The 14,590-nt window shown below is 36.1% G+C and overlaps 1 protein-coding gene across 8 annotated transcripts in view; it reads right to left on the bottom strand.

Moving 5' to 3' along the window:
* The window catches only part of LOC109362173, a 51,956-nt gene that overhangs the window by 3,994 nt on the left and 33,372 nt on the right, over positions 1-14,590 (bottom strand). The window contains exons 2-18 of one of the 8 annotated variants that reach the window (XR_002109367.1): positions 13,842-14,381; positions 13,638-13,757; positions 11,579-13,555; positions 11,388-11,504; positions 10,912-11,094; positions 10,742-10,804; positions 10,105-10,176; positions 9,743-10,006; positions 5,278-5,397; positions 4,570-4,629; positions 4,240-4,280; positions 4,061-4,138; positions 3,900-3,984; positions 3,195-3,354; positions 1,450-1,781; positions 1,296-1,366; positions 30-1,095 (exon numbers count right to left, since the gene is read on the bottom strand). Coding sequence is in view for 1 of the 8 variants with exons in the window: in XM_019607786.1 (XP_019463331.1) it covers positions 3,229-3,354; positions 3,900-3,984; positions 4,061-4,138; positions 4,240-4,280; positions 4,570-4,629; positions 5,278-5,397; positions 9,743-10,006; positions 10,105-10,176; positions 10,742-10,804; positions 10,912-11,094; positions 11,388-11,504; positions 11,579-13,555; positions 13,638-13,757; positions 13,842-14,381 (3,846 nt within the window). In the remaining 7 variants the exon portion in view is untranslated. Of the gene's footprint in view, positions 1-29; positions 1,096-1,295; positions 1,367-1,449; positions 1,782-3,189; positions 3,355-3,899; positions 3,985-4,060; positions 4,139-4,239; positions 4,324-4,569; positions 4,630-5,277; positions 5,398-9,742; positions 10,007-10,104; positions 10,177-10,741; positions 10,805-10,911; positions 11,095-11,387; positions 11,505-11,578; positions 13,556-13,637; positions 13,758-13,841; positions 14,389-14,590 lie in introns of those variants that run through there. The other 7 variants (XR_002109369.1, XR_002109370.1, XR_002109368.1 and 4 more) reach the window with 7 other exon arrangements.

The following is a 14,590-nucleotide window of genomic DNA, read 5'->3' as shown; positions in this document are numbered from 1 at the left end:
AAATTGCAATAAGACCCCAGTTCTTCAGGTAAATTGTACTTTGATGCAAATAAATGATCAAAACCCTTGTGAGAAAAAATATGTAACACAGACCATCAGCTAACAAACCACATATTAAAAACGTTTGAAAATAAGTATACATGAGATTCCCTTCTCAGTGCAAGTCTCAAATATCACACAAAAATGGTGGTAGCCTTAACCCTATCAATATAGCTTGTCGACGCAAAACAACCTGTGATTACTAAGCCTTATGGCAACCTTACCGCCACATCATGGCTTGTGTCATCTGAGTTTCAAATACCATCCAGGAAATCGTTTTTACTGATCATGCTGTTTTTGTCAATCTTTTCAGCCAATCAGTTGGCCGAAATTAACCATCTTAATTTCAAAATGAATTTCGTATTGACAATAATAAGCAAACACAGTTGAATTGCAAATCGAAGTTCGCCTCAGGGGTTTTTGAAGTGTAAAAAAAGAGACCAAATATCTAGGTAAATAACTTGCTGGAGGGGATTAACTTCCAACCATCTGCTCTTCAAATAACTGCATATTAAAATAATTGGGTCTAAGTCCACACCCCAAAAACTAGCTCATAGGTTAGAGGATTTGCCAAGTCATTAAAAGGTATTATTAACCAATACAGGGCCTTAAAACACCCTTCTCACAACCAGAACTAGACATTTGGAGTGAGGTTTCCAATATAGGCACCGATACCAATAAGAATAAGAGAAAATGACATTGACACAACTAGGATAGACTCCAATCCGAAAGCTAGCTCACGAGGGGAGGATTCCCAAAAGCCATTCTAAGTGGTACTTTGTCCATATACTTGACCAATTTAGGCCCTCATGACTTCCAAGAAACAAAACCCAAAAAAAGAGCTCCAAAATGTTGGAAAGAGATTTGAGCTTAGATGGTTAAATAAGGATACAGACACCACTAAATTATAATCAATGAAGACAAACAAATAAAAACATGCGTTCATGAAGTTTAAGGGACGGTGATAAACTGGCCTGGCATTGCCATTCTTTGTCACAAAGACACTCAAAGGTTACTCTTGTGCATCAAATTGCCATCTTCAAATCTTCACATCATCTGAGAAGAGAAAGTTTCCACAGACAAAAGATAAGGAAAAATATAAAAGTGAACTCATTAGAAATTGATCTCTAATCAAATAACTATCAGCACTTTCTAATATGATATCATGTTACACGTAATAATTTAAATGCTATCAGAGAAAGGGATCCATTTTAGTACAAGGAAAGGACTGCGCTAATAAGATTAAACTTATCTACCTTCCATACTTCATGGACTTGCATTTGTATGTTAGGATTAACAGAGAATACTTACACAAGAAGAACCAAAACTGCCAAAGAGAAAAAAGTCTAACCATCTTTCTCAAATCTACGAATATGAGACTTGACTTAATTTCATTAAATTCATAACTACCTGCTTCTGACTTCCAAAATGTAGTTTCAACTTTCAACCAGCCAAGATGATCCAGCAGAACTGAAGATATTACAATGTGTAGCATACAGAACTAACCTAGTTCTTTGCAGTTTGCACCATGTACAACAAAAGTAAATTATGAACAAAATTGCAATAAAACATCAGCATACCCTATGCTCGGAGGTCTAGGCATGAGAAAGATATTACATTGCCCAACTTTAGAACCCACCATTTGGAATAATAGCCTTCGGTAAGTGATCAGCTTCCATCTTGATGTAACATGACCAGAGTAACAGACAAAGGCATATAGCTTGCACAAACCATGAGCCCCACTAACACAAAATTGAATATAATCATGCTTATGAAGTTATAAGAAAGCATATATTGATGTTAAAACAACAACCATCATATATATTACATTCCAAGTACACTCCTAATCACAATAGCAGATGACAAAGATGCTTCTACAGCAAAGATAAGGGTTGCAACCAAAAAACTTCTAAAGTTTATAAATATACATGAAATTAGAAATCCTAATAGTTTTAAACCTTCAGAGTTTATACCATAAACAAATAAACAATTTAGTGAATGAACAATAGCCAAACTTCCAATACTCAATTTAAGACGCTTTCAAAACGCCTCACAAAAATAAATAAATAAAAAGAAAGACACTTGTTAATGCAAAAAGGACAATGCCTTCGATTAGTAAAACCATAAAGACTGATGTAAATGACCCCAAAAAATGGCAGAGAATTCTTTCCTCATTTTTTGGTAGCTGTTTACTTGGAAGGTAGGAAAGAAAGGTGAAACAAAAAATTCCATAGGGTTGAGAGTTGTGCAAACAAAGAACCGTGCAGATTAGTCACTGAGAGACATGGAAACACATGGAGCGAAAACCAGTGATAGAACTTATGCTATGTTTGGAAGAGGAAAAGTGTGGAAATGGAAGGGAAAATATGTAGGGAAACTTACTTCCTCTTATTTGGATGTTAAAAATAAAGGAGAGGAAGTACTTAAGCTATATTTCAGAATACAGCTATGTTGCCAGACTTATAAAAAATCCCAAGGTCCATATGCAATTTAATAACCATTTAACTTAAACAGATCTCATGCCCAAACTTGAGGGAAAATAACTTCTGGGTTTTGAGGAGAAGAGGGGGAACATTTCCCCTCATTAAATTATCCAAATAAAGGATATGGGTCATTCTCCCCTTCCCTATCCCCATCCAAACAATACCTTGGGGATCTGACTAGATCTCAATGTGTTCTCTGATCTAAGGGCTAGAGAGGACATGTAACTTCGGCATCTAACAGGACGGACAATGGGTTACAGGCCAGATGCCCTAATTGCAGTCACTATTCAAGTCGCCGCTGAAAGCATTTGGGAGCAGAGAGGCTCTGTTCCATGGGAGCATAATAATGATCACTCCAGCGACAATTAACTAAACTGATCCAGGCACTGTAAAGAACTCAGTAAATGTATATAGCCACAAAAAAAATTCCAGAGTCATCATTTACAAATAACAAGGTGCCAGACTTCCTTATCCCTCTAGTTCAGCCTTTTCTTTCCCTTTCCTTTATTTTAGTCCAATAGTTTGGTTATTTCTATTTTGACATAACACTATAACAGATATGGTCAAACTCTAATTTGAACATGTTTTCCTGTAAGATAGACTGAATAACTGTAGAAACTAGATAAAATATTATAACATCATTATCACTAATCATCATTGACTAAACTGTACCTTCAGACAATAATTCTTTCATTTAATGAGAATCTTATGATACATCGAGATTTGGGATGATTTTTGGAAGCAGTCTGTAAGGTGGCCTTGAACTTGACTCAGCATCACTATTTGGGAATGCAAGTTCGTTTTCAAGAACAGAATAAGCTTCTGAAAAGGCCTGCACCGATATTATAACTTCTGAGAAACATTAATAGTAGGCAGCTATTGAACATGCGAATCATGTTTTACAGCTTCTCAGTACTGTCAATTATGTATGTTGTAATTTATTAAAGATTACCATACATCAATTCGTTGTCCATTCTCTGAAACTTCCAAAACTAACATAGACAGTTTCTCTTAGAAAATAACAAACCACCACATGGTTAATCAGAAGGCTATTATTTATATATTTAATTTACTTGATTAATTCATAGCTGTGGAATATTCAAGATTGTACTTCTGACAAATTGTAAATACAATTGTCATCCTTAACATCAGATGCAATAAAATAGAAAATATAAGTAGACCAAATTAGTAAATAAGGGCAATAAAAGTAGTAGTTTTACTACCATAATTACCTAAGACTTGTCCTATCTGCAATAAGTACAAGATAGATAAATTTAACAGCTTAATGTATCCAACAAATTTCCTTTCTCTGTCATGGCATATCAAAACAAAACTGACAATAGAAATATGAGTTGTTGGTTATGACGGAATCTTTACCTTAATACATTGATGTATTCGGAAGCAATTCCTTCCCACATTATTTGTTGGGAAAAGAGGATCATCAATGTGTATTGGATCGATGCTGCATGTACTTGACAATTAGATAGAGAAACATGTCAAAACGATATCACACTATACAGAAAGTTTGATTTCTTTACCTACAACCTCTTTCTCTTTTGATATAAAGTCCACTCCCCTGCACTGATATCCGCATTTGGCGAGGATCAAATACATTCCTAGAAGAAAGATAATTGAATTGATTTCTAAGCAAAAAAAACTTCATTACTCTATAATGATATTAACAGGAAAATAAATATTTATCAGTGGCTCCTCTCACCCAAAGAAGTAAAGAAAATCCATCAGAAGACTTCCATAGTTCTGCACGAAAATGAATGGGAAGCTTATTTAGTAGCAGTGATATCTGGAATAAGTAACTAAAAAAGTAAGAACTAGAATCCACCATGAGCTGGCATGGTTAGTTTATGCTAATTCATCACTGATTAAAAAAAACTAAGTCTGAATCTTTGTTCCATTTCGATAGTGTCATTTGGTCCTTGGATTCAGCATAACATTCAGAAAGCGATAGGAAATATTTTAATCCTCAATGGCCATTAACAGCAAGATATAAGATTAAGAGCAAAGAATAACTAAAGAGGCTATAGCATACTTGGTTGATTGGTCGGCCAAGATGGTGCTCATGCTGAAGAAAACGTATGATCAATAACACCTACAACACATTTTAAAAAGCAAATACGAAGTTAGCATATATATATACTACATTGTTTTGAATAATTTTGTTTCAATTTTCCTGGAAACACACCCAAAAAGGGAAAGTGCAGCTTCCTAAAATCGTAAAATATTTCAGGAACAGCAGGGTGACAGATAGATAAAAATAATTTTTACATACTATCACTGACAAAAAATGTTAACAAGGGCAATAAGACATGTTAAACCGTATTCTTACACGGGTTTCCTCCTTAAGTTAAAAAGTATTAAAAATAAGGAAATATAGATCATAGATTCTCTAAGAATTTAAAATAACAAACTATTTTCATTTTCCCACCCGATCATATTTGTCACTGTAGTACCAAGGTCAAGATTGTAAGAAAAGAAACAAATATCAGGTCATCTGCAATTATAGAACATTTAAATCAAATATAATCACAGATGCAGTCCATCCACATCCTACTGAAAATATAAAATAAATTAGTGCACACAATTTTGAGCTCATCAAGTAAAGCAATAAATGTAAAAAAAATGAGTTCATCAAGTAAAGCAATAAATGACATCACATCACCAATTAGTGTTACTTCAGCACGAAAGGGGGCTTGAGAATTAAGGGGGAAAAACTGTAAAAAGAAGCAAGGACTCATACCAAACAGTAGGAACTTAAGCCACCAGAATAGGACTGATCAAGGCTACGATCTGCCAAAAACTGTTTTAGTACCAAAGCAAGAGGAGTAGCAGCAGGAAATTGTCCCGTCAACTCCTTAACCTACAGGCAGCAGTATCATAATTTTGAATTACCAAGCGATAAAAACAAAAGGCAATGATACATTTCAAATCCATATTATTATTACAACAAAATTGTATAGGTGGTCATAGAAGCACCCAGCACCTAGTCATGTTTTACTTTAGTTCAAAGATGGACATTAGATTTAATGCCTATCCAATTGGAAGCTTAAGACCAGATATAATTGAACATTATAAAGTAAACATTCCACATTGGAGATATAGACACAACACCAAATCAGAAAATAGAGCTGCTGCTTCATTCACTTATAAATTATACTGTTTTTAAATTTATTTTTGATAGTGCAAAGTTTTTTACACGGAGGGCTACTTGTCTGGGTTTAAGCCCAAGTGCCTCAAACTTTGCGTCCCACAGTTCTGCTATCTGAGATGATTTTTGGGGACACTTATAAATTATAATTAATTTTCCAAATAGCCTTTTGGGTCTGAATAATTCGAAACACTGGACACATAGGGTTCTGCTGCTTCTAAATACAATTTCTTGAGAGGATAGATCACAGTCTAGTTGTGTCTGGTGAATAGATTCAAAATGCAAATGAAATCCTCAGACTGAAATATTTATAAACATGCCAATATGCACAGGTTCCAACTTGAATAAGGCACTATTTATGATAGATGGGAACCCATGTAAGCCAAGTGAGAAACAGGTAGAAATTAGAGAAAGAAGAACAACCGCTTTCTTACTTGACTAGAAAATAACAGAACATGAAGATAGTGTCCTCTAAGGGTTTCCCCTTGAAGAAGGGCTGCCCCCTTTTCTATCTGAGGCTTAGCACGGTTATTACAAAGTTATATTCTCAATGACTCTCCCTTCCACCCTCTTCCCTATATATATCTACCATCAACCCTTCTAACTAAGTACATTCTACTATTTGTCTCAACTAATCAACAATCAAGCCTTAGACCCACAAGGTAGGGTCAGTTACATTGATCGAACCACACCAAAATGCTATAACCATGTCTATTGACACATCATTGATCTTTAATTTTTTCCTAATTGTTTCGCCTATGGTTTTTCTTGACCTTCCTCTGCCTCTATAAATTGGATTAACCTCTATTTGATTTACTCTGCTTACTAGAGCTTCTAATGATTCCCTCCACAAATGCCCAAACTACTTAAGACGCGATTCTATCATCGTTTCTACAACAAGAGCTACCTCAACTTTGTCCCAATGCATACATTCTTAATGTTGTCTACTACGTCCATTCATCCAATGTGACATTTTTATTTTTGCTACATTGTGTTAATACTCTTGTTGACATTTTACTACCCAACATTCAACCTTATAACATTGTGGGTCTTACAATTATGTAGTAAAATTTCCTTTTAAGCTTGAGTAACACATTTCTATCACATATAATATCTTATGTCACTCCACTATTTCATACACCCTGCTTGAATCTTATAGTTTACATCTCCCTTAATTTCCTTGTCGTGTTATATGATTAACCCAAGATACTTAAATCTAGTGGTATGATCTATAATCTTTACCTTTACAATAGGGTTTGTCTGCCTCTTGCTAAACTTACATTTCATGTACTCCATCTTATATCGACTTATACGAAAGTCATGTGCTTCTAAAGCTTATCTCCACATTTCTAACTTCTCTTTTAATTTATCTCTCGATTCTCCTACTAGGGCAATATCATCATCAAAAAACATGCACTGCCAATCTTCTTGGATTTGTACAAGCAAATAAAAGACCACTTGTAAACAATTATGGGATCAATGTAGATCCTTGGTGTAGTCATATAGCAATAGGAAAATATTGTGATAACTCATCTTTGTTCACACCAGTCTTAACCCCATCATAGATATACTTGATTGCACAAATTTAGGCAATCAAAACTCTTTTCTTCTCTAGATCTTTCCATAATACCTCTCTAGGCACCTTATCATACGCCTTCTCCAAATCAATGTAAACCATGTGTAAGTCCCTTTGGTCCCTTTTGATATATGTCTCCATCAATCGTCGTATAAAATATACAGCCTCCATGGTTGGCCTCTTCAACATAAAATCAAATTAATTTTCAGTAATACGCGTCTCTTGTCTCAACCTCCGCTCAATTATCATTTTTATAGCTTCATAGTATATGGCTAATGGGCTTAGCCCCCCTATAGATTGCACAATTTTGTATATCTCTCTTGTTCTTATAAATAGGATTTAAAGTGCTTCTTCTCCCTTTGTCTATAGCATATTCTATGAACTCAATCTCATTAAGCAACCTTGTGAGCTAACTAATGCATTGCTCTTGTAGACTCCAGACCTCAATAGGTATATTGATTGATTCATTCGCTTTGTCATTCTCCACCCTTTTCAAAGTTACTTTCCTGTCCAACTCCTGAATTTTACAATAAAAGGTATAATTTTAATCCTTCTTTTTGGTGTTCAGCCTATCAGAATGAAAAGAATCATAATCGTCAATGAAAAGCTTGTGAAATCTTCCATCTTTCCTTAATATCTTTTTCCTTCACCAAGACTTTTCTATTTTATCTTTAATGCATTTCACTTGGTTAAGTCTCTTGTCTTTCTTTCCCTACCCTTTACAAACATACAAAGGTTTTTTCCATTTCTTTGCTACCTAGCGATTTTTATAACTCATCATAGCTCTATCTTTGGCTTCGTTCACCGCTTTTTTAACACCTTTCTTAGTTGCTTGTACTTTTTCCAACTTTCGGTAGTTTTACACAAGGAACATGCTTTAAAACATTCCATTTTCATCTTAACTTTGTCTTGGGACACTTTTGTCCTACCACCGTGATTCTTTATCCTTTGGAACAAAGCCACTAGATTCACTTAATGTCTCCTCTGCTTCTTCCTAATTCTTATGGCCATCTTATCCCACATTTTGTTGGCATTTCCTTGTGCTTGCCAAAACCCTTCCTCCAAAACCTTCTCGGAAGCTCCATCGTTCCTCACCCTTCAATTCCACCACTTGATACTTGGGACTCTATCTTGGCCTTTTTTCACCACTTACGCTTAACCCTTACACCCATAACCAAAACTCTCTTTTGGGTCATCAAACTCTCTCCATGTGTGACTTCGAAGTCCAAACAAAACTTTTTATTTGATTTCCTTATAAGAAAGAAATTGATTTGATAACATGCCACCACACTCTTATATGTGGTATGATGTTCATCCCGCTTCTTAAAAATTGTGTTGATTATAGTAAAACCGAAAGCTTAGGTGAAATCTAGAATAGCCTTACCTTCTGTATTTGCTTCCCTGTGCGATAATCCCCATGAAAAACTTCATATCCTCTAGTGACCTTTACTACATGTACATTGTGATCACCTCCTGAAAACCTTTTCTTCTAAATCCTCCTAAAACATTATCTTATGATGTTCCTATAACCCTACATGGCGTGCATCAACACTAATCACATAAAAGTGTCTTTCTTTGCTACAACTTTTAGGCATATGATCCTATCTCCTATTATTTTTACATTCAACACATCCTTCTTCCATTCTTTATCTGCAATTATTCCCACACCATTTCTCGATCTTGCCTTACAAGTGTGCCCTCTCACCAACCAACTTAGTTTCTTGTGGGCACATAAAATTGATTCTCCTCCTAACCATTGTGTCTATTATTTCTTTAGATTTACCGGTAAGAATGCCTATATTGTTTGTTCCAATTCATATCCTAGACGGGTTGAACTAGCTTCTTTACCTGCACTCGCTTATACATATATGGGAACTCTTGCTTATTTTTCAATACATCCAAGCAACGAAGAAATTGCCCTTGCTTAATTGACACTATACGCGGGTGAAACATACTATTTCTCCCAAGCAACAACCTCACATTATCACTTCAACTATCCTAACTAATTATTTGTCTTAACAATATGACTAGCATTAGGCTTTTTAACAATAAATATTTTAGGTTTATATTTCCTCTCAATAAAGAAGAAAAATAAGTGGACCAATTAACTAGAAGGGTTCCATTCCTACATGTGCAACATGTTAAAAGATTCCCTTCGGCGTCTCCCCAACCAACCACCTGAATTTTCCTCTTGGGAACAAAATATTTTTTGTGAAAAGTAAAATAAGCTTACTAAAAAGCTATTTATTTACACAAATAAAATAAATTCCTTCAAAATTCCAAACCAAGTAATTAAAGTATGTTAGTCTCCTCTTAAACAAGGAAAAAGCTTAAGGCTTTATGCATTAGACTGCAGCTTTTTATAAATGTCTTTTTGACTAAAACCAGGATAAGTTTCCAGCATAAAAATTAACCAAGGACTGACAAAATAACAAAACAAATAGTTTAAATAATTTAAAGCCTAGCGTCATGAGAAATTACCATTTCTGTAGTTTGGAGTCCTGTATGTGATGGGGACTTAAAGCTGATGTCAAGACGAACTGATTTGGAATCTTTTGGGGCATCAGAATTTATTTGGGAGCTTTTTGGGAAAGATGGATCTTCTAATTGGATAATATCAGAATGACTTTCATTACCATGTCTGCCAGGAGTACTATGTGGCTCTTCTTTTAGTGATTGTACCATAGGAGCCAAAGAAGTGATAACATCCTGTGGTACTTCCACCACGAGCATAATAATAGGTATCTAATAGCAAAAAGGTACAGAATGAAAGTGTTTCATAAAATGACGATAAAAGTATACTTAATAATTAGATAACCACAGCTTAACAGACGAGAAATTACAGCTGTATTTTCCACCGTTTTCAGAGAATCACTTTTTACCCAATCCTGATTGGCAAGATACCTAGCTGCATGCTGGCACAAAAAACATAATAGAGTATAACTTTTATGATATGCTGAAAATTGCAGTTTTGTTATTATTATCGCCAAAAAGAAATTTACAAAGGCAAAAGCATATATCATAATATCCTCCAATAGCATCATAAAAAATAATAACAAAAAAGGAAACAAGAATAAACTAATAAAGAACAGTTGTGTTAATTGAGTAGTGTGATTGACAGGCAAAGAAAACATTCTAATTTCTCAGTTTTCAGGATAAACCCATGTTTAAGACAGGTGCATCAAACACATACAGATCTATAACCCAAAACTAACATGATACCAATAAGTGTAGGAGAAAGAAACCAATCAATGAGTTGGCATTAAATCAGCATAGTGTTCTTTGTATTGTTTTTCACTTTAAGAATCACAACTCACAAAACAACAATCAAGCCTTAGTCCCACTATGTGGGGTCGGCACTTTAATTTAATTGTCACAAAATCTATACAAATCCCACTAATATAGAAGTGCACAACCAGCACATGCAAATGGTGAGAACAAAGGGTACGTAGTACAAGGCCTGATTTATTGTCAATCTACCTGAAGACATGTTTCTTTAATACCATTCCGACCTTCCAGTATTCCAGCTTCTTTAATAGGTTCCTGAAAATTCAATTCAAAATTTAAAGATAATCATAGTGAAGGTTAATCCATCAAAGTAATAGTGTAGCCAGCAAAACGAACAAGAGAACAAAACAAATAAAATTTACCAGGTTCCTCACTGGAGGGAGACAAACAACAAGGTCAACATCACTTGTTGGAAGAGACATACCAGTTGCATTTGAACCAAATATGTTAGTCCTAGATCTGGGCCAAAGAACCTGAAGAGATCGGGTAACTCTCTTGACAGCCCAATTGATGTAAGGTCTCCTGGCCATATTTTCTGCAGCAACCTTGGATTCCATCATAATCATAAAGAACATGATTAGCATACTTTCTGTCTTCTGATGGTTATGATAATCAATACAGATTTCATTTCGGAAAATTAAAGGAACGGGATCCACATAGGAAAAACTATGATAAAACAAAGAAAATGATATAGCTTAAATTATGTGAGGTATGCCAAAATCTGGCCCATTCATAAAAAGTTAAAATGGACCAGGGTTATCCACTGGTTTGTAGAGGTATGTGAAATGCGCGTGAACTTCAGTATTTGTAGGGAACACTTACAAAAAAAACACTATACCTGTTTACAGAAAGAGTCAATCTCATCATGGAGAAGGCCATGCATCAAAGATAAAGACGCACTCTGTGAAGAAAAGCTTTGTAATTCGGGAGGTTGCAAAGGAATGGTGACATCAGGCTGTATAATTAAAAACCCACAATGAACACCAACATATATTTGTAAGGTAGGACGTCGGTAAGGATCATTCTTACGTGTTCCTGGTCACGTGCTATTTGTGACATTGCAATCAGGCGGTCTTGCAGCAAGGCAGCAGGTAAAGGCTGAACCATAGGTCGCACTTTAAGGTTATTACCTCTCCAAGAAGGCCATACAACTTCGGCACCCTCCATTCTTAAACAAGCTTCTTCCATATTACTTCCGTCATGATACCAGCCCCTCATTCCCCAGTGCCTCGGGCTGGAACTACCAGATCTAACTGTTGGAAAACCCCTTTGTTTCCTGGAGTCACTGACAGGGGAGGGAGGGGGTGGACGTGGAGCCCGTGGAACACACAGCACTACAGGTGATGGTGGCCGTTTTATGCGAGGCTGCTCCCGCCTGGTAGGAGGAACACAAGGGCTTTTATGGTCAACACTACGCTTAAAGTCAGATCTTGACCTGTCCCTTGACAAGCTAGGAATAATTATTGGCCGTAAAATAGGGTACGGATGTGAATCGCTTCCCTTCCCTTCAACATCTCCAGCTAAATTACTGCCCAAAGAACCAGAAGCATCCTCATCCAATCCTGCATCTGTAACTGATGAAGAATGCAATACCTTTCCAGATACTTCATTACCTGACATCACATAACTGACAGTCTGGGGCCCTGTTCCTGCGGGATCAAATGGAGAACAAAATGTAGCGGCAGTGGGTGAAGTCAACCCATTTGTACTATATGAAGATGAAAAAGCAACCATGTCATCCACTGTCCTAGTCATGTCAGCTTCACGCAAAGCCCACAAACTGTCATCAGAGCTAAGAGAGGGAGGACGGGAGAAACCTGTTCCTCGATAATCAGAAGGATTCCAGTACATTATGCCACCACCAAAATATTGATTACAATCTAAACCAGAAACAGCATGAACCTCATACTCTTCCTCTGATACCCAGTGATTTTCAAATTCATCTGCTAGCTCCTGTGCATTTGTTAGATCGGGTAAATCAAATATATCCCCAGAATACTTTCTTTCATCATCAGGAGTTGTTGCATCAACTTGCACATTGTGAACAGCCAGCCCTTTTGAAAAGGTACACTGCCGCCTGGAGATAAAACCAGAGTCATAATTACAGTTCGGTGATGGAGCCATGCCACCATGAAAAACTGGGGGCCAGTCTAAACTCATAGGAATTGATTGAGACAGAATTCGGTTACATCCACCTTCAATTGGAGTATTTCTTGCTTGTTGTAATGTGGGAACAAATGAGTGACAGAAGTGATTATGCCAATGGCGCCCAGCATCCAGATGCAATCTATCAGTAGCAGGAGGAAGGTGTGAGTTAATAGATGGAAAATAGATAGAAGGTACACCAGGCCACTCATATGGAATGCATTTTGTCAAGGCTGAATTTCTACTTTCAAATTGACATCTATCTTGCCCCATCAACACCGCGGATTCTTTCACGTGAACCTCTCTGATTGGTTTGTCAGGAACAGTTGACTTTGCACCAGCTTCAGCTGCACATATTGAGTTCACAGGACTAGAATCTTCATTGATGAAGAGAGCACCACGCATCAATGCAGGTGCAGGAGTTACTTTATTATTATCAGCATCACAAGTTAAACTATCTATTCCTGAAGACAGAGTTTTCCTTTCATTTGACAATAAGCAAAATTGAGGACCTAAACTTTCAGGAAGATCTTCAACATTCTCTCCTTCAACTTTTCGGGTAGAACTGGTCTCCTTAGTAGGCCCACTAAGAGAAGTACAGAGGTTTGAATTTGATGCAAGGATGTCATTATCAATTGAATTGTCATTTTTTATGTACTGAATGGTAGAACTATCAAAATGCCTGTCACTTATTGCCACCTCACCTTCAGGAAGAGCAGTGGTAGAGACAAAATCCATAATTGATTTTTGAGAATCTCCAACCTCACTGGAAACAAGGATGTTTTTACTTTTAGTTTTTTGTTTTCTACTTCTTCTTGAAGTAGTCTGAAGTTTAGCAGTGCCCAATCCCCGAGTTGGATCCTGGTGACAAGTGGCTTGTTATAAAAAAACTTAAATATTTAGCAAAAAATAATGATCCAGATTAAAGAAAAGAGACAACAACCATTTTTATAGTTGATGATGAGCTTCTCATAGCAATCTCTTTCCCTAAAGGAACATCAGGAAGTTCCCCGGATGCCGCTAAATCATCTTTCATTTTATTATCCACTAAATAATCAATGTCCTGGAATACATAAGGAAAAATTCAGGAATTAAAACTGGCGGCATTTATGCAATAAAGTATTCCACCAAACTCTTAAATGAGTACCTTAGGTGGATTTTCACGTGAAATGCCATCCATACATATCTTTGGGACAGGATTTTGCCTTTTAGTATTGCGAGTCCGTCCCTTCTTTTTGCGGTTACAAATACCAGGCTTTTCTTTAGGTTTACCTGAAGACTTGTCAACTTCCTCATCTAAAAGTTCAAGTTTTGTGCAATCAAGTGAAATAACCATCAGAAATCCTCGCATTTTTCGTAATATACAATCAGATATCGTACAAACAGAACCCAACGAACTAAAAAATAGCTTTCCTGCATCATATTCACTATTAAGACATGATGTTATAATTTTATTAATGTCCTGAAGCACAACTAACGAATTAAAGGCCCTGGCTAAACCAGCAGGTTTTTTAATAAAGTTGATTGGTGTAACAACTGATCCAAATTCGACATCATCACGAAACGTTCGCATAGTCCTTTGAGCTGATGCAGGGCGGCTGTATTGCTTTAATTTATCAACTCCCACACTGTATAGCCAGACCTCATCCCCAGAGGCACTACTTGCCACTTCCAAAACCTCACGAGTCTGAAAACTTAAGAATCAAAAGTCAGCATAGCACTTAGAAAAGGCCTAAAAAATATATTAACCTAAATTACAGCATTATTAATATTCTAACTGATGACAACCGATGGAGTTATGAAGTCATAAAAACAGAAAGTATACAAAGTATTCATCACATAACTAGATAATGCAAAGGAGCTTTAATATATATATATATATATATATATATATAT

This window comes from Lupinus angustifolius, chromosome LG12 (assembly GCF_001865875.1).
Source record: "Lupinus angustifolius cultivar Tanjil chromosome LG12, LupAngTanjil_v1.0, whole genome shotgun sequence".
NCBI lineage: Eukaryota > Viridiplantae > Streptophyta > Magnoliopsida > Fabales > Fabaceae > Lupinus > Lupinus angustifolius.
Note: the sequence above shows the minus strand (reverse complement) of the source record. Positions and strands in the feature narration are given on the sequence as shown.